Source organism: Aplidium turbinatum, chromosome 18 (genome assembly GCF_918807975.1).
Source record: "Aplidium turbinatum chromosome 18, kaAplTurb1.1, whole genome shotgun sequence".
NCBI lineage: Eukaryota > Metazoa > Chordata > Ascidiacea > Aplousobranchia > Polyclinidae > Aplidium > Aplidium turbinatum.
The window spans coordinates 10,746,418-10,772,311 of NC_137489.1; the positions used below are offsets into that span (position 1 = coordinate 10,746,418).

Consider the following 25,894-nt stretch of genomic DNA (forward strand, 5'->3'; position numbering starts at 1 on the left):
CTCAATGAACTTACTGATGTTGTTATTTAACCGATTTTTTTGCTTTAGTTTTTAGATTGCCATAGTTCGATCGACCACTGAGTTCTACCAGCCCCCCCCCCCACGAAGGCAACCCTGCTTATCACCAGAAACATTTCAATGGTGGTTTTTAAGGAAAATAATTGTCGATCGAGATCGTAATCGAAGACTTTTCCACTCATTCTTAAGCTGTACGAAAGTATGTAAATTTTCGAAATTGAGCATTTTCATCCACATTTTGCAAGTAAAACTTTGATCAACATTTCTCTTCCACCTGTGAGAATTCTTGTAATGCTTCTCAATTTAGAATATTTTAGTGTTAGATTTGACGTCAATCAACTGACAAGTTTTGTCAGGAGGTAGCTATTCAGCCTAATCAAGCGCAAAATACCTCCATTAATTACATCATCATTGAAACTGATAAAAAATAATATATTAGGAAATCTATGTAAAAAGCCACTTTTCACAACAAAGTTACATAAAGAAACTAAAAAACTTCTGTGTTGCCTTTGCTGGTGCAAAGGATTTTTAAGATAATATAAGAAACAAAGTCAACACCTGTTGATTTACATTTTGAAAGCTCGCTGCAAGTGTGAACAGGTGTTCATTTGTAAAGGGAAAAGTTTGGATGAAGTTAGGATGGATTTCGCTCAATCTGATGCTATCCCAAAAAGAATATTTATCGGAGGGTTCGATGAGTCGACAACAGAAACAGAATTGCACCAGTTGTTTCAGGTAAATATCATTTTGTTCTTTTCAATATGTTTAGTAAACTATTTTAGGAATTTAATTCAAAAACAATTAAGTTTTAGGTGTCAGAAATGAATGTTTCTAAACAAAGTATTGTTTCGTTTTGACACAGGATTGAGTGCAGTTCAACATTACCACTTTCTAATCTAAAACAGCTTGAGCTTTCGCCTATAATATTGTTTTTAATATTTTCAATTAAATCAGCTTTCTGTGCGACTTGGTCAAATAAAACTTGTTTAATGGTTGCACTAAATCTTAAATTTTGTGTTGACTGAGTTTTTTTTTTTTCGAAAAGTGTTTTTAGTTATAGAGAAAGAAAGTGGATAGGTTTTATCACACTTTGGTGACCAATGGCTACTCGTCCATAAGCACTACAAGGGCTGCAGCCTGCAGTCTTTCCAATCTGTTTGGTATGAACATAAAAGTTTCATAAGAAAAAATAAGCCAAACAAGCAGTCAGTGGCTAGAGTGGGGCCCTAAGTAAGCTACGATAAAAACCTAAACTAATAAACGACAATTGTGGACGAAAAATATTATAGCCTGTGTGCAGATTCATAACAAAATAACAACAAGTTTATTTAACCCTAAGAGCTGGTTTCGTACGCTGAAAGCACGTCAAGGGCTATCGTAGCCCCATGCTAATCAATCGCTAATAACCGGAGCTATGAAAATTATAGAGCCAAAATATTTTACAAGATAATAGCCATGTGCATTGTGCGTATAGAAATTAAATTTTTACCCAACAAATTTATTGAAATAAATTGTTTGAGATGATAAAACGTCAGAAAGTCGGTTTTTATTCTAATTTCCCGCAAATATATAGCTTCAAAATTGAAATTCTTGAACTATAACATAAAGTATTGCTAAACTTAACAAAAACTATGTCTAGCCACCTGAGACGAAATGCTTGTCGTTAAGGGCAGGAAGGTAGAAAAATGACCAGTTTAGGTTTAGAAAATTTGCAAAGAATAAAAACTAAAAGTCAAGAAATTTCACATTTCTAGCATATTTCTTTCTGTGAAATACTTCACTACTAGAGTGGGGCGTCCTCATAAAGCCCCGTGTCGCTACAAATAGGGTTAAGTTTTAACTTAAATATCTACAATAAAATGTAGCAATGCGAGGCCCCTTGCTCTGGGGCAGTGGTTCTTATCCTTTACTAACCTGCCGAACCCTTACGCTGGTCAACAAGCTTTCGTTGAATCCCAAATTTCGCTGGGTCACAAAAACAAAAATCGACCACATTTAATAGTTTGTTTGTTTTTCATATGTTTATCCTGCATTGCGGGAAAGCGGTCTTGAGCGCTATGCATCGGTGTACGCCTTCCGACAGACACCTGACCCACGCTGCAGCCGAAGGCAATGTCTGTTTCCGGTTGTCTAATCTACTTATGACTTAAATTTGGTACTACCCATTACTCGAAATCGATCACTAGGTAGAGGCAATTATCGTAAAGTTTCTTGCCCAGAGAAACAACAGCAAGTGCGGCTCTCGTCTGCGAGCCCAACGCGCTAACCACTCGGCCAATAGTAATACATTACTGAATAAATGAGACTTCTGTTGTCGTTTTTCTGAGACCAATAGTGAAATTCGAGCCTTTGTTTCGGAAACAGCAATTCTCATACCATTTTCGCATGCAAGCGGTATCGTTTTTTTTGCTTTAACATCCACCAGAATAGAAAACGCATGCTCGCATAAATAAGTGGTTACGAATGGCATGAGAACTTCAAGGGCAACCTTTTGTAACAAGAGATTAATTTTCCATTTGGGTTACTACCTCGTCCAGACGTGGAAAGTTAGAGAAGTTGTTATTTTCCAATCGCTGCCATCACAACTGCAATTTCCTCTGAAAATTACTCATTTACTGTTCAACTTCTATTACATTTTTAATACCTCCATGCATTTGGTAATTCAGCTGATTGAGAGCAATCAAAGGTGTCAGCCAAATAAGCCAAAGTAAGGATAAAACTTGTCCTCAAAATGGTTTGAATGCCGATGGTTGTGACTTTTCAAGAACTCCAATAATTTTGTGCGCAAAGCAAAAACGCAATTCGTCACTTAATTTCCTTCTCGTTAGCCATCGTACTTCAGTGTGGTTCAAAAATATTTCCAAAAATATTCGCTGATATACCATTCGTAGGCCGTGTGTTAATGTTTCAGAGGGCGTGGAACCCTGGTTAAGAACCACTGCTCTGGGGCCTCGGTGTCTTGTACCAGTAGAAGCGGGGGTAGTTATGGCACTGCAGATTATAAAGTTGCGTTAGGCTATTCTTGATAAAAAAAAAAACGTCAAGTTATATTGACGCCCCCTCCCCCCAGCAGGGTATGGAATGGAAGACGTTTGATTCATCTTCTATTTTCCATCTGCAAATTTTGTAGCTAAGTTTCAGCAAAACATTTTACAGCAATACTTTTCTGAGGATTACGTACCGTTTGGTGTTAGAAGTTAGCTTACAACTACAAGAAAAAGCCAGTGGTGTGGAGTCGGGCAACAAATATCCGACTCCAGACACGCCAAAATCCCACCGACTTTACGACTTCCGACTGCACAGCCCTGGAACAATCTGTAATAATAAGTTGTGTGTTTGATGTATTAATTTTTACCATGTTACCGCACTGGTTTGTAATGCTGTACTGAAATAAACTTGATTAATTGAGTTATTTTTATTATCACAGTTTGCATTTTAGTTTTTAAAGCGCTTTGTATGCTACCAAATAGTGCCCTCTACTGTGTACTATACATAATATGAACCAGCATGCATGTTGTGTAAAATAAATACCGCATTTCAGTTTCTGCGTTGTAAAGGGCCCCGGATTTATGTTTGGAGGGAACCACGTTCTTAGTTGCTACAGCCCTGACAGTGGGTCGCAAAACGGTTTAAACTTATTATAAATATAACTTGTACTGTAACTTATGGCAAAAATAAATACAATCGTAGGCTATAATCTTTGATGTGCTGAGTTTCGTACAATTTTGTAAAAAAAAAAAAAATTTATACTTTCGATTGTAGTAGGCCTACAGTAGCCTAGTCCTTGCTTATTAAATCCACTTTTATAAAGCCTAGAAGACACCTTGAGCCAGGACATAAAAACTCTCTCAGCTTATATCTCCATAACCGGCGGTTGAAACTCAGCGAAACCAAAACTGTGGCAGCAGCTTTCCACCTACACAGTCGGGAAGCTGATCGTTACCTACATGTTCAGAACAATGCAAAGCCTCTGTCCTTCTGTCCTGAACCAAAATATCTTGTGGTGACACCAGACAGATCGCTTTCATGCCACCACCATTTGGTGTCACTGCGCAAGAAACTGGCATCCCGCGCTGCGCTACTCAAACGCCTGGCAGGACCTAGCTGGGGGGCGAGGGCTGACACTGCGTGTAGCAGGCTTAGCCCTTGTCTACTCTTCAGCTGAGTACTGTACTTGTTTGGTGCCGCGTGCTCACTGCAACAACATCGACACTGCCATAAACAGCGCTCTACGCACAGTTACCGGATGCCTGCGTCCCACACCATTGGACAATTTTCCCGTTCTCGCTGGCATCCCAACCTGCTGAGCTTCGTCGCGAAGAAGCCACTCTGTCTTTCGGCTGACGTGCACTGGAGCCTAATCATCTTTTCGACCACAAGATCTCTGCTCCCCCAAACGAGCACCCCCGTCGACTGAAATCAAGACACCCATTCGTGCTAGCCGGTCAACTTTTGATCAACGAAGCTGATAAACAAGACATCTCTCATGGCTGCCTAAAGATACGGCCTGATTTGTCATATTTTGCAGAAATTTTTCGATTTTTCCAACTTTGGGCGACTGTTTAAATGAATTTTTCTAAAAAGTATATTTTTTCGCCTTTATTGTTTTCCCCAGACGACACAGTAGGTTTTAACATCATCAGATGTTAAAAAACAAAGACAATTTGATTTCGAAGATTTTAGTCAGACTGTTAATTTTTCAATAACAGTCTGATTCAGCGTTTTACAACTTACTTTTTCTCATTTGCTACTGCTTCCCCATGGCAACAAAAAGCTTTTATATCATTAAGAGACAGCAAAAAGTAAAACCATCTCAGAAAATGTCAGTCAAACACTAGCAGTAGCGATAATCAAAATCTGCAAAATGTGACTAATCAGGCCGCATCTCCAGGTGGCCATGCATCTCTTCGGCTAATTGGGCGGACCATAAGTGGACTCTGACTGGAAGTCAAGTACGGTACCACCAGACTCCATTTGTTCATCTCCGACGCAGACACATGCCCCATCGGCCTGACACTACAAAAACAGACATGGTGCGCCTCAACCGTCTTCGTACGGGCGTCGGGTTTTCCGCTCAACCATGCACCAGTGGGAAATGGCCTCTTTCTCCTGTAAATGTGGTGCCGAGTGACAGACCGCAGACCACATGATCAATGACTGTGCTATTTTCAAGCCACCTAACAGAGTGGAAGGTCTACGAGTCATGGATGATGAAGTCAAAGACTGGCTGCTCTCTAGTAGCCTTCCAGTGTAGTCCGGGAACATCGTGAGTCTGGGGTGGTAAAAGAATAGGCACTCGCCCACAGAGGCTTACACGACGACGAAGCGCACAGTTATTAGGTCCACCCCCTTATTTAGCCAAATTTGGTCCATTCCGGAATTATTGAAGGTATAGGAGTGGTAGAAAATTGTCCCCCGCTTAATAAGCCCAAATCGTCCGGTCCCGAAGTGAGCTTAATAAGTGGGGACGACCGTATTGGAATTGCTATTAAATTGCAAAGGATTTTGCGCAAAATTATATGCTTCTGAAACGTTTGGGTCGCAAAGATTTCGAACCATTGTGGTCGCGCCAACAAATCGGGTCTATTTGCGGACCCCTGTCCTAGAGGGTTAGAGAATACATTTCAATGACGTGGGTTCGATCATCCCTGTCATAACTCTTTTTCTTAAGTCACAGAAGGTATAAAAAACGGACTTTTTCTAAAATTGTAATTTTAAAACCAAAAAACTACTCACATAGTTGGAGTAGAAAGATAAAACTGACACAAGTTGTGAACACTATTGATAAATAAACTGTTAAATTTGTTTCTGTCAAATTTTTTTCAATTGTAAAATATTTGTGAAGTGGACGCAATTATGTCGATGGTCCAAATCCAGACATTGACCCTAGTCTTTGTGTATATTGTTATAGTCGTCATCTACGTTGAATATATGTAACTCGTGACCAGCGTCACTACATAATCACCGTTCAGCGTTTTCTGGTACAGACGTTGGAATTGATTACCACCGCACTGCGCGTGTAATCAATTGAGCGTTCTGTACCACGTTCCTTAGTTGATTGTTTTGCGTTTCTTTCTTACTATATATTGCGTTGATTTTATACACTGAATCAGTAAGTAACAAGAGGTAAATGGTTTTCTCACTTGGTTGGCTATCGCTACAATTATTATTGTTTATTTTATATTAAACGTCTGGAAATACAACAGACATTTAACTGGCGTCGTCGGCAGGATTCTTTACAGAATTTCTACAGGATTTTAGAAACATGGAGAAGCTGATCGAAGTCCTGCAACAACAAATTGCCAACCAAGAACGCCAGACGAAGGAGCAAATTGCCAGACAAGAAGAACGTCACCAAGAACAAGTACAACGTCACCAAGAACAAGTACAACGTCACCAAGAACAAGAACAACGTCATCAAGATCAAATTGCCAACCAAGAAAAGCGCCACCTTGAACAACTACGAGAAATACGAGCCCAAACTTCAAGACCACAACCAACAACAATACAACAACAGGTATCTTTACCTAAGTTTGTAACGTTTGATGCCACCACTGAACTGTGGGCAGACTATTGGAAGAGGTTTAACACCTTTGTAGCAGCACATTCAGTCGCACAAGACAAAATGCCGCAGGTTTTTCTCACCAATCAATCACCTACAATCTACAAAATGTTAACAAATTTGGCTGCGCAGGAAACAAACCCAAAAGAAGTCAACGATCTCACCATGACGGAAATTACAAACTACATGGCTCAACAATTCGACCCAAAACGCTTCATCGTGAGGGAGCGATTCCGTTTCTGGAGCGAAATGAAGCGCAAGCCCGGTGAAACAGCTCAAGAACTAGCCATCCGCATACGTCAGGCAGCTGCCACCTGTGACTTCTCGTCCATTTCAAATCCATTGGACGAAGCTTTACGTACTCGTTTTATTTGTTCAATAGGTAACGAGGCGGTGCTTAAGGCGTTATTCAAAATCAGAGCTGATGAACTTACTTTCAAACGTGCGGTGGAGGTTGCATCAGAAACCGAAGAGGCAGCCAAGGTGGCCAAAGAAACTGTTTACGGCACTCCACCAGCACCAGTTGCGAAAGTAAGGACCATCAGCAAACCTCCAAAAACTAGGCAACTTACAGGTACTTTCTTTACTTCTAAAAATAAAGAATGCTATCGCTGTGGTAATTCCAACCACAACGCCAATGACTGTAGGTTTAAGAAAGCCACTTGCCATTTCTGCAATATTACGGGACACTTACAGAGTGTTTGTCGAAAGAAAGCTAGACAGTACAAACCTTCTAAGGTAAATTGTATCGAGGAAATTAACATGCTTTCTAGTTCTTGCAGAAAACCTCGAAATTCAAAGTTGGAAGTACCGATCTCCATTAATTCGGTAACCACACACTTAGAACTGGACACTGCTACAAATGGAAATTTCCTTTCCAGCGACGTCTGGACTCGGGTAGGCGCACCTCAATTGCAAGCACCAGTGTCGCAGTTCCAATCTGCTACCAAGCATCTACTACCAATCACGGGTTCTTTCACGGCCCAGGTAACTTGTCCTTCCACGGGAAGGTCAGATAATATTTCTTTTGTAGTCACGACAGTCAAAGGACTAAACTTGCTAGGTCGTGATGCAATCTCGTCTTTAGGAATTTCTATCGATAAATTCCTTCTATCTAACTGTTCTACTTTACAGAGCATCCAGTCATGCGACAAGCCTGATAAGAGTCTGGAGAAGGCATGCTCCCTCTTATGTGACGAGTTCAAAGATGTTTTTAAGCCTGAACTCGGGTGCTTGCGAGATTATGAACTAGACATAGATTTTAAGTCTGATGCTAAACCTGTTTTTCTCAAACCTAGGCCTGTACCTTTCGCGCTAAAGGAGGACTTAGCACAAGCCTATGATTCGGGCATTGCACGTGGTGTATGGACACCAGTTCAGTTTTGCGATTGGGGCACACCGGTTGTTCCAGTCCGTAAGCCTTCAAACTCTTCAGAAGCGAAGGCCAAGTTACGCATATGTGGCGATTATTCAGTCACGGTGAACCCTTCCCTGGAGACCCATCGTCACCCGTTACCCTTACCAGAAGACTTAATGCAAAAGTTGGGTGGTGGGTATGGTTTCAGCAAGATAGACTTGGCTGATGCCTACAATCAGATTCGACTTGGTCCTGACAGTCGAAAACGACTCGCATTAAGCACTCACCGTGGCGTACTTTTACAAAATGTTTTACCTTTTGGCATATCTTCTGCTCCAGGTTATTTTCAGAAGATCATGGACGACCTTACAGCCGACCTTCCAGGGGTCGCAGTCTACCTAGACGACATTCTTGTCAGTGGCACTACTGCTGAGGAGCATCTCCAGAATCTTAGACGGCTCCTCGATCGACTTCACTCAAAAGGCCTGAGGTGTAGGAAAGACAAGTGTAAGTTTGCACAACCTCAGGTAGAGTATCTCGGACACATTTTGTCCAGGCAGGGCATCTCCAAAGGTCCCAAGGTAAACGCCGTACTGGAGTCTTCCCCCACTGACGTATCTTCTCTTCGTTCGTTTTTAGGTTCCTTACAATTTTATTCGAAGTTTCTACCGTTGAACGCTTCTACTGTAGCAGAACCACTATACCATCTCACGAAAAAGGACATTCCTTGGAGATGGGGAAAACAAGAGGAAAACTCTTTTGCTCAGCTGAAGCATCATCTATCTACTGATGAGGTTCTTACACATTTCAATGCGTCACTTCCGGTAGGTATCGCATGTGATGCTTCTAGTGTGGGCATCGGTGCTACTTTGTTTCACCGTTACCCAGATGGCACAGAACGGCCTATAGCAAACGTTTCAAAGATATTAACAGCTTCGCAGAGAAACTATAGTCAAATTCAGAAAGAGGCTTTGTCGATAATTTTTGCGCTAAAGAAATTCTATCAATATCTTTTTGGTAGATCATTCATTTTGGTCACAGATCATAAACCATTGCTTAGTCTTTTTGGCCCGACTAAATCGACACCTTCTTTGGCAGCAAATCGTTTGGCTCGTTGGGCACTCTTTTTGTCGCAATTTACATACACTATTGAGTACAGGAAGACGAAGGATCATCAAAACGCTGATGCTTTGAGTCGCTTACCAGCAGGAGGGGATAAAGTCTTCGATGAAGAGGAAAGTGCGGATGACATTGATATCGTCTGCGCTATCGATGCTTTGGATTTACAGGTCCAGACCCCAAATGCTGCCTCACTGCGTAAAGAATCTTCTAAAGATCCTACCATTTCCACGGTAATGCGTTTCATTCATGAAGGATGGCCGGCCAAGTCTTCTCCACAAGACCCGGTCGAACCGTTTCGTAAGTACGCAGACTCTCTTTCTACTTGTTACGGATGTCTACTTTACGGTTCCAGAGTGGTCATCCCGTCCAAACTTCGTCCTTCCGTCCTTCAATTGCTTCATGAAGGACATTTCGGCATTGAGAGAATGAAGCAGTTGGCAAGAACGTCCGTCTACTGGCCAAACATTGACCGAGACATAGCGGAACTTTGTCACAAGTGCAGTACCTGTGGCGAATATCAACCGCAATCTAAAACCCAGGTCCAATCATGGACGGTTCCAGAAGCACCGTGGAGTCGCTTGCACATATGCACATATATTCTACATGCGGTAGAATTCATGGGTTACCATTGGTTACTCAGCATTGATGCTTTTTCTAAATACCCATGTATTCATGCTACTACTTTATCTTCAACAGCTACTATCAACCTGCTAGAAGAAGATTTTGCTCATTTCGGCTATCCCCATACTATAGTTACCGATAATGCTACTACTTTTAAATCCACAGAATTTCAAACTTTCTGTAAGGAGAGGGGTATGGTACACATCACGGGTGCACCTTACCATCCGGAAACCAATGGAACGGCGGAGCGCCTCGTACGTACGTTCAAGCAAGCACTTCGCAAATCTTCCCTACCCCCGAAGCAGGCCGTCTTGGAATTCCTACAGCAATATCGACGCACGCCCACTCCGAGTGGCTACTCTCCAAGCCAATTACTCAACAATCGTCAGATTCGAACCAAGATCGACACGCTTCTCCCTACACCGTCTCAAGTGGTACCCCGACAAAACCCTCACAACACCGACGCCTCCGAAGGTACCAAACGACATTTCAAACCGGGAGATCCCTGTTACGCGCTATCATTCACTCCACGACGGAGCCAGGATCCTCGTTGGGTTCCAGCCGAGGTGATCAAGCGACAGGGTAGCCGAATCTTCCTGGTACGTCTGCTGCCACATGGTCCGACGTGGAGGCGCCATATGGACCAACTGCAACCTCGCTATGCATCATCGGAGGACCAGGAGCCGGGAGATACTCCTGCACCAACAATCGACTCTTCCGCTGTCCCCACCTCAGCCCGAACGAATTCGGACGACACACCGACTGTACCGGAATTCGGGCCACACAACCCACGAAGGTCGAGCCGTCGCCGCAGACCTCCGGCTCGTTTCGAACTTTGAGTTTTATTGTTAATTCGGTGTCTTGTTCAATTTTTATGTTTGTGTATAAAAATTATCGGGGAGGTGTTATAGTCGTCATCTACGTTGAATATATGTAACTCGTGACCAGCGTCACTACATAATCACCGTTCAGCGTTTTCTGGTACAGACGTTGGAATTGATTACCACCGCACTGCGCGTGTAATCAATTGAGCGTTCTGTACCACGTTCCTTAGTTGATTGTTTTGCGTTTCTTTCTTACTATATATTGCGTTGATTTTATACACTGAATCAGTAAGTAACAAGAGGTAAATGGTTTTCTCACTTGGTTGGCTATCGCTACAATTATTATTGTTTATTTTATATTAAACGTCTGGAATACAACATATATTTTTAGCTGCTTTTGTGCTACTGTTTCCACACAACTGAACAATGGACTAGAGTTTGGCACTATAGTGCTGGAAACCCAAAAAGCATCTGGCCACACTGGTAAAACGGAAAGATGTATTTTTTTTAAACCGAAAATTAAGAGCTTTGCAATGATTTGAGATTTAGTGATCACACTTTGTCAATTTAGATTTTGAAAACTATCATTTCAAAAAGATAGACAGTAAATTTAGCTTAGAGTTCAAAATCGAAATTGCATCGGCCTCGAGTTCGCACGTTAATTAGCAAGGCTTGTATAGCGTATATAAATTGTTATAGGGTATGTACTGTAGTTATGAGACTAGGTCCTTAAATGTATGATAATTTATCACATTAACGCAATGTTTTCTAGATGTTCGGGCCGATTCTGATTATCAACATCATCCGTGACGGCACCAACAAAGCTTATGGATTCATCACATTTCAACACGAGTACTCGGTGAATGTTGTTCTCTCGAGAAGGGTAAGTGTTTGTTATTCGCTGTGTCAATCGGCTGCGTACTTCTCAGTACAACCGAACATCCATGTTAACCGGCGTTGGTATACGTGGATTCAATGAATCTATCCGAGTTCCGACCATACTAAAAACCTTATAAATATGGCATATAATCTTATTACTGTTTAAAAATCAGCATTCAGCGATTGGATGCAGTGTAGTAATGTAGGCCTACAACTGCACAGAAACCGTCAGCTTTGAAATGTGCTGGGAGCAACACCTCTTATGATGGATACAGCACTTGAAAACATACTTTTGTTATTATAATCTGATATTGAAGCAAACTGAAAAATATTTACAAATGCTTGGCAATGCACAAACGACTATAGGCGATTTTTTCCCAATATTTTTCTTGCGTGAGATCCAAAGACCCGTGACGACAAATAGCCCTGAAAGGAGGCCTGTGACCGCCCGTTGAATAGCCTACTTTATTTTCTCATCCTCTTCTATTCTTGTGCATGTTGTGAAGTGGCGCTTTAATAAAGCAATTGCATCTACAGTATGTTCGTAGGTTTTGCGATAAAATAAGACATTTGTTTGCATAAAAATGTTACCAACTGTCAAAACATTATTGCCGTTATTTGGCTTGTATGAAAATAGAACAGCGATTTCATTAAAGATGTGAAATAACTGAATAGTCGACAAAAATATAGCCTTAACGCCGAGTCGTTATAAACGCTTAGATAAAATGTAACAATATCAACCATTCCACTAATTTTATTGGGTAATGTGCCTTGTAACAAATTGTGAATTACCATGTGATAAAGTAAAGACCTTAACACTTTGTTCAGGATTCCTTCTACATCCGAGGAAAGAAGTTGCGGCTCTCTCCCGCTTTTCTGAAGAACAAATCCCGACCTACGTATCACTGCTTCCCTATTGCACCATACCAAATGTTGTAAAACCTATTAACGCAATTTTCTTGGCATATATCATGGCGTTTTAATGTTGAGTTGGGATTTTGTTCAATAGTACAGCAATATTGCACACCTGAGGACAACATTTTATTTAACATTTTTTTCAACATGTGTGTGGTGCTAAAAATAACCATAGGAATCCAAGCTTTACTTATTGAAATAATTCAAGTGTATAAATCACGAATTATTGATATATTGTTGGTACAAAGCACGGAATGCACAACTAACTGCTGAGAGTGGGGAGCAAAAAATCCAAATACCCAGAAAAAATTCTAAACTTCTTTTGATCAACTCACTGAAAATTTAGGGTTGGACACACTAAAACAGATTATCCACCAATCAAACAGATTTATTCGCGGACAAACTTTATTTCGTATCCACCAACCGTAATCTGCTGATTAAAATCGCCGATTACTGATCCACAGATGAACTTTGCACAAACATATCCTCAATTTACCAATCAAGCGCTAAGCGTAATCGGCCTCAAGTTATTATCTGTTGGTGCATCCAACCCAAAATCCTTGAAAATGAAAACTCACAGGCTGAAATGGAATTGCAAGTTTTGTAACCTGTGAAGGGGACTAAAATTATTTTTTTCAAATACGGTACCATAAACAAACCATACCGAAGAAAAGTATAATGATGTTGATATGTGTCAAATATTTAGTGTAATATTTTGCAAGTTTAAGTAGCTTAAATTCAGAAATACCTTTGCACTGATGATGTGGATGCTTTGTCGTAACCAGGCTACGCCTACGCCAGATTAATGAGTTAATCAAAAAATTACCTTTAGATTGATTCGTGCGGTTTTGTATCCTCTCTCGCTTCCATTGTAGTTTTAAGATATTAAAACAAAATTTAGGATTTCAGAACATTTAGCAGCACTTCGTTTTGAAACGTCTCGTACTCTCAGAATATTGTTTTGCTTTCCGTGCCTCCTCAATCAGTGGTTTCGTGTTTTATTCGATTGTATCAGGACATATACACATTTATACAGAGCAGAAAGATAAGTTTTTTAACTAAGATACCACAGTGCAAACAAGTGATGAAACCCCTTTTCCTCCCCACTATATCCCTTTATTTCTAACAAAACTATAATATTACGTTGCCTCGACTCTCATCTGAAAACGTTAGCTGCTCGAACTATGGTGTTGGGCTATCTTCCATGTACTTCATAGATTAAATTTTCTGATGGGCTATACAAGATAGAGGATCATAATCAGATTTTTATTTATTTAAAGTGGTCCACCATGCGCAAATGGTCACGGTTTATAAGTTGAAAGGAGTAGGTTAATGCATTTTTGATTATTTTCTTATCTTACGTACCTCAGGATTGCAGGAATGTGCGAAACTTGTAATGAATTTCAGTTTTAAACATGCTGTGTCACACTAACAAATGTAATAAAATTGACAAGCTCTGACGTTACATTCTTACATGACCTGTCTCTTCAACCCCTGCAACGCAACAGATCTAGAGCTGCATATTATGGTCTTTGCTACGAACATTTGTTCGTAGCGACGATTTCTTCGCACGTCAAGGCCATTCGTAACTATTACGAAGGTCGAAGGTATTTGAATTGTAAGCTAGCTAGACTTCATACAGTCATAGTTACGTTTTAAAACATCAAAGGAAGAGATCTTTATGGAAGTGTTTGCAAAAAAATTTCATCTTTTAATTTTTTCTCTGATGAAAGATATTACGACCTAGATCCTAAACTAGAGCATTGTTTTTCTAAATTTTCACGCTGTCCTTAGTGGGCCATGGAAAGTTTTAAGTGAGTGAAAATTCATAGATTTAAAAAAAGTGCTTAAATCTAATTGTTAAGTTTTATTTATTTTGCAAAGTGTACTCGAAATCATTCCCAAAAGTAGGAATGTTGGGATGCACTGTTGTAGACCAGGGGTGTGCAACGTGCGGCCCGCGAAAAAAAATTGTGCGGCCCGCGAATGTGTGCCAATTTTGAATTGTGTGCGGCCCGCGAAACGTGTTTATAATTTAGTTTAGTCTGGTATGTGCGAACAATTAATTGTAGAGTGGATTATTGTACATTTCGCACCTTCTGTTAATTATTTTCGAAATCTCCCACCGGCCACCGCTCATCCGATTGCATTTAATTATTTGGAACGTGAGAAGATCAGAGGCATAGAATTGTACAGAGAATAGCTCCAACTATGAAACCGTATTCTGACGGTAATTTTGTGAAGCAGTGTCTTATCGATGTCACAGAAGAAATGTGTCCTAAAATGAAGAGTGAGTTAGAGAAAATAATTCTGTCACGGTGGACAATAGCGAGGCGTATCGATGATATTGTTTGTGATATTATAGTGACAGACATATACAACCAAGCAACCACACGGCATTTAACATTATGTCAAATGCCGTGTGGTTGCTTGGTTGTATATGTCTGTGGTTGAAGAAAGTGACCTCTTTACCAAAATTGTATTATAGTGACAATCTCAGGGACAAGGTGAAGAACTTTGTTTTATGGAGTTTTGCGATCGATGAAAGTACGGACCAGAAGGACACAGTTGGCCATGTTTGTGAAAGGAGGGGACGAAGGTTTGAACGAAACGGAAGAGCTTCTGTCACTACAGTCAATGAAGGGCACGACAACTGGTGCTGACATCTTTACTGAAGTAATTGATGCTTTTGACAAGTTTGAACTGTACTTGTCCAGCTTATGCGGAAATCACAACTGCTGGTGCTCGAACAATGTCCGAAACTGGCATTGGATTCATAGGTCTATTGAAGTAAGAAGAAAGTTGAAGGAGAGAAAAATCGATGATGACAGCCAGTGGCGTACGCAGGATTTTCTCAAGGGGGGGGGGGCATTGACGGTAGCGTAGCCAGGAATTTTGAAAGGGGGGGTTTTGACGACCGGCGGGCAAAGCCCGACGGCATTTTCGCCTAAGACGACACCTAGCGGCGGGGGGGCCCCCCCAGAAAATTTTGAAAAATGACTGCATTTGGTGCATTCTGAGAGCATTTTCAATAAAAATGTGGATATGAATATTCTTGTGAAATGGTGCTGTCAGGTGGCATAGCAAAAGGATAAGATCATGTTTTCTTCGGCATTTTTCGGAAATTTAGCTAAGTCTCTACGTTTTCTTGTTGCTAATTCCTGGCTGAGATGTTTGAATGTTTGGTATTGGCAAAACTTGCTCTTTTAATGCAGTTTTGTTTAAAATTAGGTAAGTTTTTTTTAGACTGAAAGCATCATTCCCAAGCATAAAGAGACTGAAAGCATCATTCTCAATATCGTGACATCACACAACATTTTTAAAGGAGGGGAGGGCATGGCCCAATGGCCCCCCCCTGCGTACGCTAGTGATGACAGCAACTTTTCATTGTATCATTCACCAGCAAAACCTGTGCGCAAAATCCTTGAGTTTCAAACACGTCTTGGTCCCGGTTATTAAGGCAGTAAATTTCATTCGAGCACGAGGGCTCAACCATCGTCAATTTTAAAAGTTTCTGGATGATCTCTACACGACACATAAAGATCTACTGTACTTTGCCGATGTGCGTTAGTTACGCAAGGGCTGCATGTTGCGACATTTTACAAACTGTGGAAAGAAGTCGTGAATATTTGAAACCTAAACGGCACCCAATAGCTAAAATGGAAGACAAAAATTGGATATGCGATGTAGTTTTCTTGGTTGATTTAACTACGCACCTAAATGATCTCAATACAAGACTGCAGTGAAAAAAAACAGTATGCGTATGAAATGTATTGTCACATATTAAAAGGCTTATGAATAAATTACAACTTTGGAAAACCCACATAGAGACAAGAAATCTTTTCCACTTTCCAACTTTGAGAAACAATGGAATGCATTTTGAGAAGAAAACTGAATTTGCAGACCAACTTTAAAAGTTATTGTATGAATTTTTGGCTCGTTTCAAGGACTTCAAATCTCATGAACATTTGTTTGGTATATTCTCTTCGCCATTCAACACAGACATTGACAAAGCACCAGCTGATATCCAACTTGTACTGATTAATCTTCAAGAGAAAGCGGATTTGAAAGCAAAGTATTTAGAAATGAATCTTGGCGATTTTTACCGAAAATATCTCGATTTTTATCGAAACCAAGATGACTTACCACATTTGAAAGTTCAGTTCAGTTTATTTTTTGTTTTGTTGGCGAAAAAGAAAGGCACAAAAAGACAATAAACACAAATAATTCGCACAACAAGGATGGCAGCGAAAGACCAAAAGGTCACCAAAGTCAGCTGCCACCCAAACATTTAAACAAAAGACCCAAAATTAAGAACATTAACACATGCGGTATATAATATATAGCACAATACCAGCACTTTAATTTGTAAAAATTAACAATGGAATTAACAATGGAATAACACAGGGCAACATAAAAACACATTGTGTAGAGAAATAAGCGGATGATACGTTTCAGGAGTGATCATTGCACAAATTCTTTAATAAACATTTATATTTAAATTTAAAAACATTGTAAGACTTTTCTTTTATTTCTTTTGGTACTTGATTCCATAGTTTCACTCCATTAAAACATAGCATCTTCTTACCAGAGTTTGACGTTGTAGAAGGCAAATATAAATCATTTTTTTGGTTCTGACGGGTTTTATGATGGTGAATTTTATTTACAAAAATAAAGCAGCCAGCAAAGGCCCTGGTCAGCATTTTGTGCACATATTTGTACATAAATTTTGCAGTTTCTAATTTAATAATATCGTCAATTCTGAGCACATTAAATTGGTGATAAAGAACAGTTGTATTTGTTGACCTCGGCAAAAATAAGCAGGATCGAATGAACTTGTTTTGTAACACTTGTAGTGAAGCAAGCAATGTAGAGTTTGCTCTTCCCCAATTTATAATCGAGTATTGGATCTTGGATTGAAACAAAGCATAATATAAAGCCCGTAATACTGTTAAAGGGGCAATGTATCCAGCTTAAATGCTATGCCGCAGACCTTTGCAAGCTGCTTTCTAGGATTAATAATATGACTATCCCATGTCAATCGCTCATCCAAAGTTACACCTAGATAGTTTATACATTTCTTCCTTTCGATGGATCGGCCACTGATGGACAGACTAAAATTTTCTGCTGCACTTTTTTTGTTGCAAAGGATCATATAAGTAGTTTTACTATAATTTAATGAAAGTTTATTGGATTTCATCCACACATCAATTTTTTCTATTTCTCTATTGACATTTTTTTGGAGAGATGACAGGCATTTATCTGACATATGAAAGTTTGAGTCATCAGCAAAAAGTGTAGTTGAAAAAGAAGATGCATTTGGAAGATCATTCACATAAAGAAGAAAAAGCAAGGGACCAAGGATCGACCCCTGTGGGTCAATCATGGCTTCAGAAATGGCTCTTTTTGACTCAACGTATTTGTGCGAACAATTTTTTTCTAAAATGGGCGTCATAAAATCTGCGATTGATCGTTTATGACAGACAAACACTTGGAAAATGGACTTCAAATTGCAAGCACTTCCATTAAAGTAAATTTGGAAAAAGTCGTTGGGAAAAGAAGCCAGTTGCAAATTTCTCACTGAACTCGTTTAAAGTCGGTGTGACAATAAATTTGAATAGAAGTTTTCTTCAGAAATTTATGCGTGTTAACGTATGGCGAAGCCCGATGGCGTGTTCGCCGAAGGCGACACTTAGCGGCGTGGGATCTGGGGGGCCACTCCCAGAAAATTTTGGAAAATTACTTTCAGTTTGAGAGCATTTTCAACAAAATTGTGGGTATGAATGTTTCTGTAAAATGGTGCTGTCCGGTGGCATAGCAAAAGAATAAGATTATATGTTTTCTTCGGCATTTTTCGGAAATAAAGCTAAGTCTCTATGTTTTCTTGTTGCTAATTCCAGGCTGAGATATTTGAATGTTTGGTATTGGCAAAACTTGCTCTTTTAATGCAGTTTCGTTTAAAATTAGGCAAACTTTGTTTTAGAAGGTTGATTGCTTTTTTTTTGCGAGATTATTACAGTTTTATTATTTATCAATTTTCTCCTTGGTTGATCCAAAAAGCGATCTTATCCCGGTTAGCCACTAACTTTTATGCTAGTCAACCCAAAGTTTAGAAAATGTAACGTCATAGACGTCATTCATCTTGATGAGTGTCAAACAAAAAGCTTTTGAGACAATGAAGTTACTTTAGCCTATTTCTGATACTGTATATTCAAGTTTTGTATAACGAATAGCTGTTTAGACGTTAATCTAGATCGAACAAGCGATCTCAGCAGTTACAGATGGCTTGCATCCTTGCACAGTTTGACGTGAAACTACATCATAGGCTAAAGCTTTTCTTGCAAACAATGTATTAACATCCGTAAATTCAATTTGGAAGGTTGAAACCCCCAAACCCCCCTCCCTTGGCTACGCCACTGGTGCAAGACATGCAAGAGAGTGATATATTATTTAATTTCTCTTGTTTTCTACTGTTATTGTCCACTGCAATATAGCCTACCAAAAGTCCCACATTTTTGACATGTCTGATCTGTTGAACAAAATAAAATTCAAAATAAATCACAGTTTGATTCCGTATGGGATTTGCAACTGCCATGGCTAGCGAAATGGAAAAACCATTTTTTACAAAATAATGCACTTTCTGATTATCCAATGGTCGGTTAGTTAAATATGCCTCATGATTTTGACTAGTCTGTTAGTTGACAGAGAAATTATCAAATACTGTACTGAAATGCTGTGAAAACGTTTTTCCAAGCTTGGAAAATACAGATGTAAAAACATAGTAGAGAATAGAGATATCAAACGCAGAGGCGGTCACATGCGTATTGCGTAGCCTATGACATTGTGAGAATTGAGGCTAATAAAAGTCAATGGAATAAATATACTGTGACGGCCACCGGGCGTAGTTCTGTTCAACTGCAATAAATACTCAGCCGGCGTTAAATGATTTTTTATTCTTAATATTTCTTCTTCCTATCCACGAAGATTTCATCAGGAAAATGCACAATATCAAATGATAAGTTTAAAACACAACATTAGAGAACAATTTTTATATTTCTTAAGATGCCAAAAATGCAGTATATGACGGAACAATACAGTTAAAGTCAACATGTTTCTACGTTTATTAGACGTAAAAACAAGCTTCAGTGAAAGTAAAAATAATCAATTAAAACGCCAACCCCAGCCAGCTAAATCTGCTGATTTTACATCGATTTAACGTTGTAGGGCGTTGAATCGATGTAAAAAATGCACAATCTTGCTCGCGCGGACGCAAGTCTTCCAATTTAAAAGCAATAAGCAACGCAATATCCTCAGAAATAATAGAATGAGAAAAGAATTTTACTACAAGTGAAACGTATTTTAACGTCTAATAAACGTAGGAACATGTTGACTTTAGTTGCATTATTTCGTCATACTGCATTTATCTTAATACGTATATAATATAATTGTTCCCTCATATTGTGTTTTAAACTTTATCGTCATATTGCGCATTAGGGTGGCTCGTTTTTGAACTTTTTTTTTAAATTCTTTCGGGGTAGTGGGGAAATGGTGCCAATGAGTGAGAAAACGCTCATGGCAAAATTTGAGATTCGTAAAAAATTGTCTTCAGCCTCCTCATGAGACCCAAAAATCGAAAAATGGGGTCAAAAACGCAATTTTTTTAAAAAATATTTTTAGTTTGGGTTTACCTATTGCGAATGAAATCTTCGTGGATAGGATAAAGAAACATTAAGAATAAAAAATCATTTAACACCGGTGGAGCATAATTGCAGTTTAATAGAATAAACTTTAACTAATATTAACAGGACTATAACATACCAAGCTGTTGAAATGAAAACTCGACAGGGAAAGCGAAATGTGGCATCCTTAGCTTCTGAATACTCCAGCCAGAGATAGTCATCAAACCACTGGTTACTTACTTTATTACTTTAGTAGACTTCGTTGAGTTAAATCTACATTATATCCTTGAAACATTGAATGACCCACTGCAGTGTGCAATGCCACCACTCAAGAGCCAAGCAAGAGCTAATCTGCTGAACAGCCGGTAACAATTGTTACGTGACAGGCAGCAGGCGAAGTACGTGAATAGAATCACAAAATCGTAGCCTAATAATAACAGCAGCAAGAAGAGCAAGTTTAAAATAAAAAGAAAGCTTTTACCCCCCCCTCTGCAACTTGAGTTGACTTCAGGTTGGGATCCAAATATCAAAAAAATAATAACAATGATTAATAATACAAAAAAATTAAAAAGATCCAAAACATTGGGGGGCAGCTGCCCCGCCTGTCCCCCTCTGCCGGCGCCACTGACTACAGTTTGAGTAGAGAGGTTACTTTTGTATTCATAAACAGACAAAGCGTAACTGATCAACAACAACATTTAACATAAAAAACAAACGCCGAGCTGCACTAAGTTAACTATTATTGAAGCGACTAAGACAGTGTTTCTCAACCCCGAGTCCGCGGACTCAAATGAGTCCGCGGAAGGGCCTGGATGAGTCCGCGAGCACAGTTGCTTTTGCTAGAAGTCAGTTCATATTGTATTACAAATAAAACGTAAAATGCTCCTATTTCACCAACTTTATCTTTGTGATGTCATAATAAATTGGCTAAAATTCTACAACTGACTGTGTTCTACCGGTGAGAACACAGTCAGTTTTAGATTAGATGCCTGGTGAACAGTCTCAGACAGAATTACTTAAAATGGCTAAAAGAAAACAAGTTTTTGCATATAATGATGAATACTTGAAGCTTGGATTTACTTCGATTGAGGTGAATGGCGAAGTGAAGCCGCAGTGTGTGTTGTGCTTAACAGTCTTAGCTCACAGCTCTTTAAAGGACACGAAACTTCGTCGGCACCTAGAATCAAACCATGGAAATTTTGTTAACAAATCTCTTGAAGTATTTAAAAAAAAGAGCATCAGGTGAAGCGAAGTCGCATTGATCGCCCAACTGCTTGGAGAGGAATAGTATATTCTCACAGTCATGCAGTGCGTGCTTCTTTTGCGGTTGCATGGAAAATCGCTTGTGCAAAAGCACCTCACACAGCTGGAGAAAATTTGATTAAACCAGCATCTGTTGAAATGGCCAGGAAAATGTGTGGTGATGCTGTTGCTAACAAACTGGAAATGGTTCCTTTGTCAAACGACACCATGAAGCGGCGTATCGAAGAACTCTCAAGAAATGTTCTGCAACAAACAATCGCTGCCATAAGATGCTGTGAAAGATTTAGTTTGCAACTGGATGAGACAACCGATATCGGAAGTGATGCACAGCTCATGGTGTTTGTGCGATATTTTGACACAAATGATTTCGTTGAGCAGTTTCTGTTTTGCCGTCCACTTGCTAAAAATATCACAGGAGAAGAAATATTCAAGAAAGTGGATTACTTCTTTGAAGAGCATCAGCTTGAGTGGTCTAATTGTGTGTCTGTTTGTGCTGATGGTGCTCCAGCCATGATGGGAAGTAAGAAAGCCTTCATGAGTTTTGTGAAAAAGAAAAACAATAACATTTCGGTTGTTCATTGTCTTCTCCACAGAGAAAATTTGGCAACAAAAGAAATACAAGAAATTCTTGCCATAGTTTTCAAAGAGGTTGTATCTGTGGTAAATTATATTAAATCTCGTCCTTTGAACACTCGCTTATTTCGTGCTTTGTGTGACGAAATGGGAGCGGAACTCAGTGGGCTTCTGTTCCATTCAACTGTTCGTTGGTTGTCACGAGGAAAGGTGCTTGAGAGAGTGGCTACTCTTAAAGAGGAAACCCATGCTTTTTTAAAAGAGCAAAATCATGAACTTGCTGATCACTTTCGTGATGATGAATGGATTGCGAAGTTGCTATTTTTGGCCGATGTTTTCAGCCATGTAAACCAACTGAATAGTTCTATGCAAGGAAAAGAGAAACTATTTTTTGATGTTTTGGAAAGTATTGATGCATTCAAACATAAAATAAAGCTGTGGATGCATCGAATGAAAAGTGGGAGGTTAGCTGCTTTCCTAGGATTGAACTTATTTGTGGAAGAGAAAGATATCAATTTGGGCGTCATTCTTCCCATCTTTCTTGAGCACCTCAACACATTTCTTTCTGAATTGAATCGTTATATTCCTTCCAACAATTATTGCAGGATCTTTAATTGGATTCGGAATCCTTTTCAGGTGTCAGCGCTAGAACTTCATTCAGATATGGACTGCATTGCTGAACAGTTGCTTGAATTGCAAAGCCGACAGATGTGGAAAGACAAGTTTAAAAAGGCTTCTTTGATTCAATTTTGGGCAAATGTGCAGTCGATGGAGCCTAGTCTTTCAGATCTTTGCAAGCAAGCTGCAACAGATCTTTTACCATTTCCAACCACATACCTGTGTGAATCTGGCTTTTCAACTCTGACGATGATCAAAACGAAGTATCGCAATAGACTTCAACCGGAAGATGACATCAGATGTGCACTGACAACCATAATTCCGGAATTCGATAAACTTGTCAAGCAAGTTCAAGGACAAGGCTCTCATTGAGTGTGTGTTGAGTGAAAAACAGTGCTTGCTTTTTTCGTTGATACCGTATTAAACTCTCGGATAGAAATCAAAAAACCTATTTTTTGTTAATATATAAAGCTTGAGTCCGCGGATGTATAGGCGAGCTTGAGAATAGTCCGTGGGTCAAAAAGGTTGAGAACCACTGGACTAAGAGAATACATGCAAATAGGCCATAGGCGTAGCCAGTGGGGCGAAAGGGGCCATTGGCCCATTGCCTCCCCAAATTTTCCAAGTTTGGATTCCGAAGTTGAGCTCTTTGTTGAAAATGTAATAAAATTTGTAGAAATTTATAACATTTTCCAAGACATCTGGCTATTAACACCCCCAGGACTTGTTTTAGACACACAGAAAGACACCAATAAATTTTGCAAATCGTAAATCGCGCAAAGTTTACGCGATTTACGTTTCTTTGAAATAATTTGTGGAAGCAATTTCAGAATGGCTTACTCTGTTGGGTTTTTGTGTAGGCCTAGTTATTGAGTTTTTGTGTAGCTGAATTTTTGGTGTTCTCTAATTTTAGCCGCAGTTTTTGCCCGTTCGTGTGTAAGAGCTACATTTAATAAGTTAATAGCTGTTTATCTGCTAATAAAATTCATACAAATATTACCCTAAAAGTGTTTCTAGAAAGCGCTATAATCCATTATTTGAGTGCAATTTTTCAAAAATTTTCCGGGGGAGCATGCCCCGGACCCCTCTTGAGTACCTCCCACCACTTTCATTGCTTCCCTTGCTCAACCCACCAGGATATGCCACTGCACATTAAGTGACGATGGCTTAAAATCAGGGGTCACCAAACTTTTTTCTCTGAGGGCCGGTTTGCTGCGAGATTAACAGGTGCGGGCGGATGCAAATTGCGAAAAAATATGCAACTATTTAGAATCTCCATTGACTTGAATTGAGTACAATAAATAACAAAGTCAGCGGTGGAATAGCAAAGTTGTGAATGAAAATCGAAAGGTTGCTGGAAAAGTTATCCCTTGCTGTGATACACTACAGGGCATCGTGCTCTTGAAAAAACATTACATCTTTCCAAATTTGGCCTAGGCTGTCCCCATTTGTGGTGGCCTAATGATAAAAACAAAACACCAACATGTATAGGTTGCCTGGTGGAAAATGTACAAATTCAACGTACAACAACGAACTATAAAAACGAACAATTTTAACAAAAAACTTTTTCACTTTTTTCTTTAACAGTTGTAGTGCAGCTGTTATTTCCGCATCACGTGGCGGCCGGATAAAATCAGTTCGCGGACCGGTTTCGGCCCGCGGGCCGTAGTTTGATGACCTCTGGCTTAAATCAAACACTTTGTTGTTCTCTTCAATTCATGACATATTTGGCCTTCCCCCAAATTTGTTTTCTGGCTACGCCACTGGTGAGTAGCCTACCTGATTAGCTGTATCAAAATTACAATAACAAAAAACTAACTCAAACAGTTATTGTTACACCAGAGCCATGAGGTGCATCCTTGTTCAAACAAAGCATACCAAAAAGAAAAGCATTCATTTCATATAGTTAAAACCCGCTGCCATCCAGATAACAGTGATGGATTAGTTAATTATATATTTTTGCAAGGGTCCTTGAGTTTTTGTTGTCTTTGAATCTGATGCAAATACAAATAAATAAATAAAAGAGGTCTTTATAAAATTACGTCCTCGTAATTGGCCAATAGCCTACTGAGTTCCTGTTGCAAAAATGCGAAGCCAAAATATGTTTATTGAAAATTTTACCTTTTTGAAACAATAAAAAAGCGATTCGTTTGAAATATTTTGTATTGCACTGAAATTCAGTCCCCGTCAAAACAGCGCAACTTTGCAGGGCTTCACTTTATTGCTAAGCAACACCACAGCTGAGCATTGAGCAGGCTATGGATGTCCGACAATTTCGCGCCTTGGTTGACTTGTGTAAATTGTTGATGTTGGTCATATATTTTCCAACAAATCGTGCTATTTTTTATGATGCTATCTGTAGGTCATATGTGCGTCTCATTTTATGCTTACTGCTGTTGTGTTGCTTGGAATGCAATCCAGTAATCAGTCACACTTTTGCCCTGAGAACATCAGTATCTACATGTAGTCTACACCGTTTGCGTTGCCCTTCTGCTGTATGCCATTTGCATCAATCAGTATGTCTTGTACTTAGAAGTTTTTGAGCAATGCACAGTGCACTTGGGTTTTGTGGCCGTGCTAACTACTGATATATACCTAGCCTACTACATAATTTTTCATTCAGGCACGTTTTAAACCTTTCAAGGTTTTGCCACCTTTTCCCGTTCGTTAACGTGCTGGTAGGTTTATATCGATTTTTGTAGTTAGTATCTTTTTCGTCCCGGACGCGTTAATGACGAAAAATAAAATGATTGCTGATTGACTTGTATGACAAAAAATAAAAATGATTGATGATTGACTTGTAAATCTGAATTGTGGCTGATTTCCAGGGTTCTTTTTAAGTCGGCGTTTCTATAATGTTACCAGTAGTTGGTTGAGCTTCCGGCCAGCTCAGTGGTTGAGTGGTTTTACCTTCAGCTCTGGTGGTAGATCTGAGATAGATTCCAGGCTGGGTCATATCGAAGGCTTAAAAATGAACTGACTTTGTTCTTTCTTGCATAGCGTAATGAGAATAAGTCAGGTAATAATGTGATAAAATCATAAACCAGATTTAGAATTAAAAATGAGTCCTGTTGCTAAAAGACCTTAGCTGTTGTAAAGTGACAGTAAATATAACTATAACTTTATTATTAGTTGAATTTCAGTATTTTTATTTTGCAGCCCTGCTCTGCATTCAGTCAAAGATGATTTACAATTTAATTTGGTGTTGGTTTCACCATCAACTTTTGCTTTTTGTCTGATAATGATTTGACGGTGTCGGTGACAATATTTTTGTTTGTTCAATTATTTTGTTGAAGCTGTAGGCTACTGAATCTATCTGCCTGGACTTTGAATGCGCTTTTCTAATGTTGTTTTTGTACCACATTTGCAATCTAGGAAATGACTACTGTACAGTAATATAGCCCACTCCATCTGGGTATGCAGGCCATAAATTTTCTTACACTTGTTATGAAATAGCTGTACT

General features: G+C 39.4%; 2 protein-coding genes across 2 annotated transcripts; both read left to right on the forward strand.

Annotated features, from left to right (window-relative positions):
* The first annotated feature begins 645 nt into the window (after positions 1–645).
* LOC145787517 (protein boule-like) lies at positions 646–12,442 on the forward strand. Its single transcript, XM_082599274.1, has 3 exons — positions 646–753; positions 11,277–11,387; positions 12,212–12,442. The coding sequence occupies exons 1-3, from the start codon at positions 658–660 to the stop codon at positions 12,320–12,322; spliced, it is 318 nt and encodes a 105-aa protein (XP_082455400.1). The 5' UTR covers positions 646–657; the 3' UTR covers positions 12,323–12,442.
* Positions 12,443–21,378: 8,936 nt separating this feature from the next.
* Positions 21,379–22,803, forward strand: LOC145787174 (SCAN domain-containing protein 3-like). The gene has a single exon (XM_082598901.1). It carries the CDS (start codon positions 21,379–21,381, stop codon positions 22,801–22,803), a length of 1,425 nt encoding a protein of 474 aa, XP_082455027.1.
* The last annotated feature ends 3,091 nt before the right edge of the window (positions 22,804–25,894 follow it).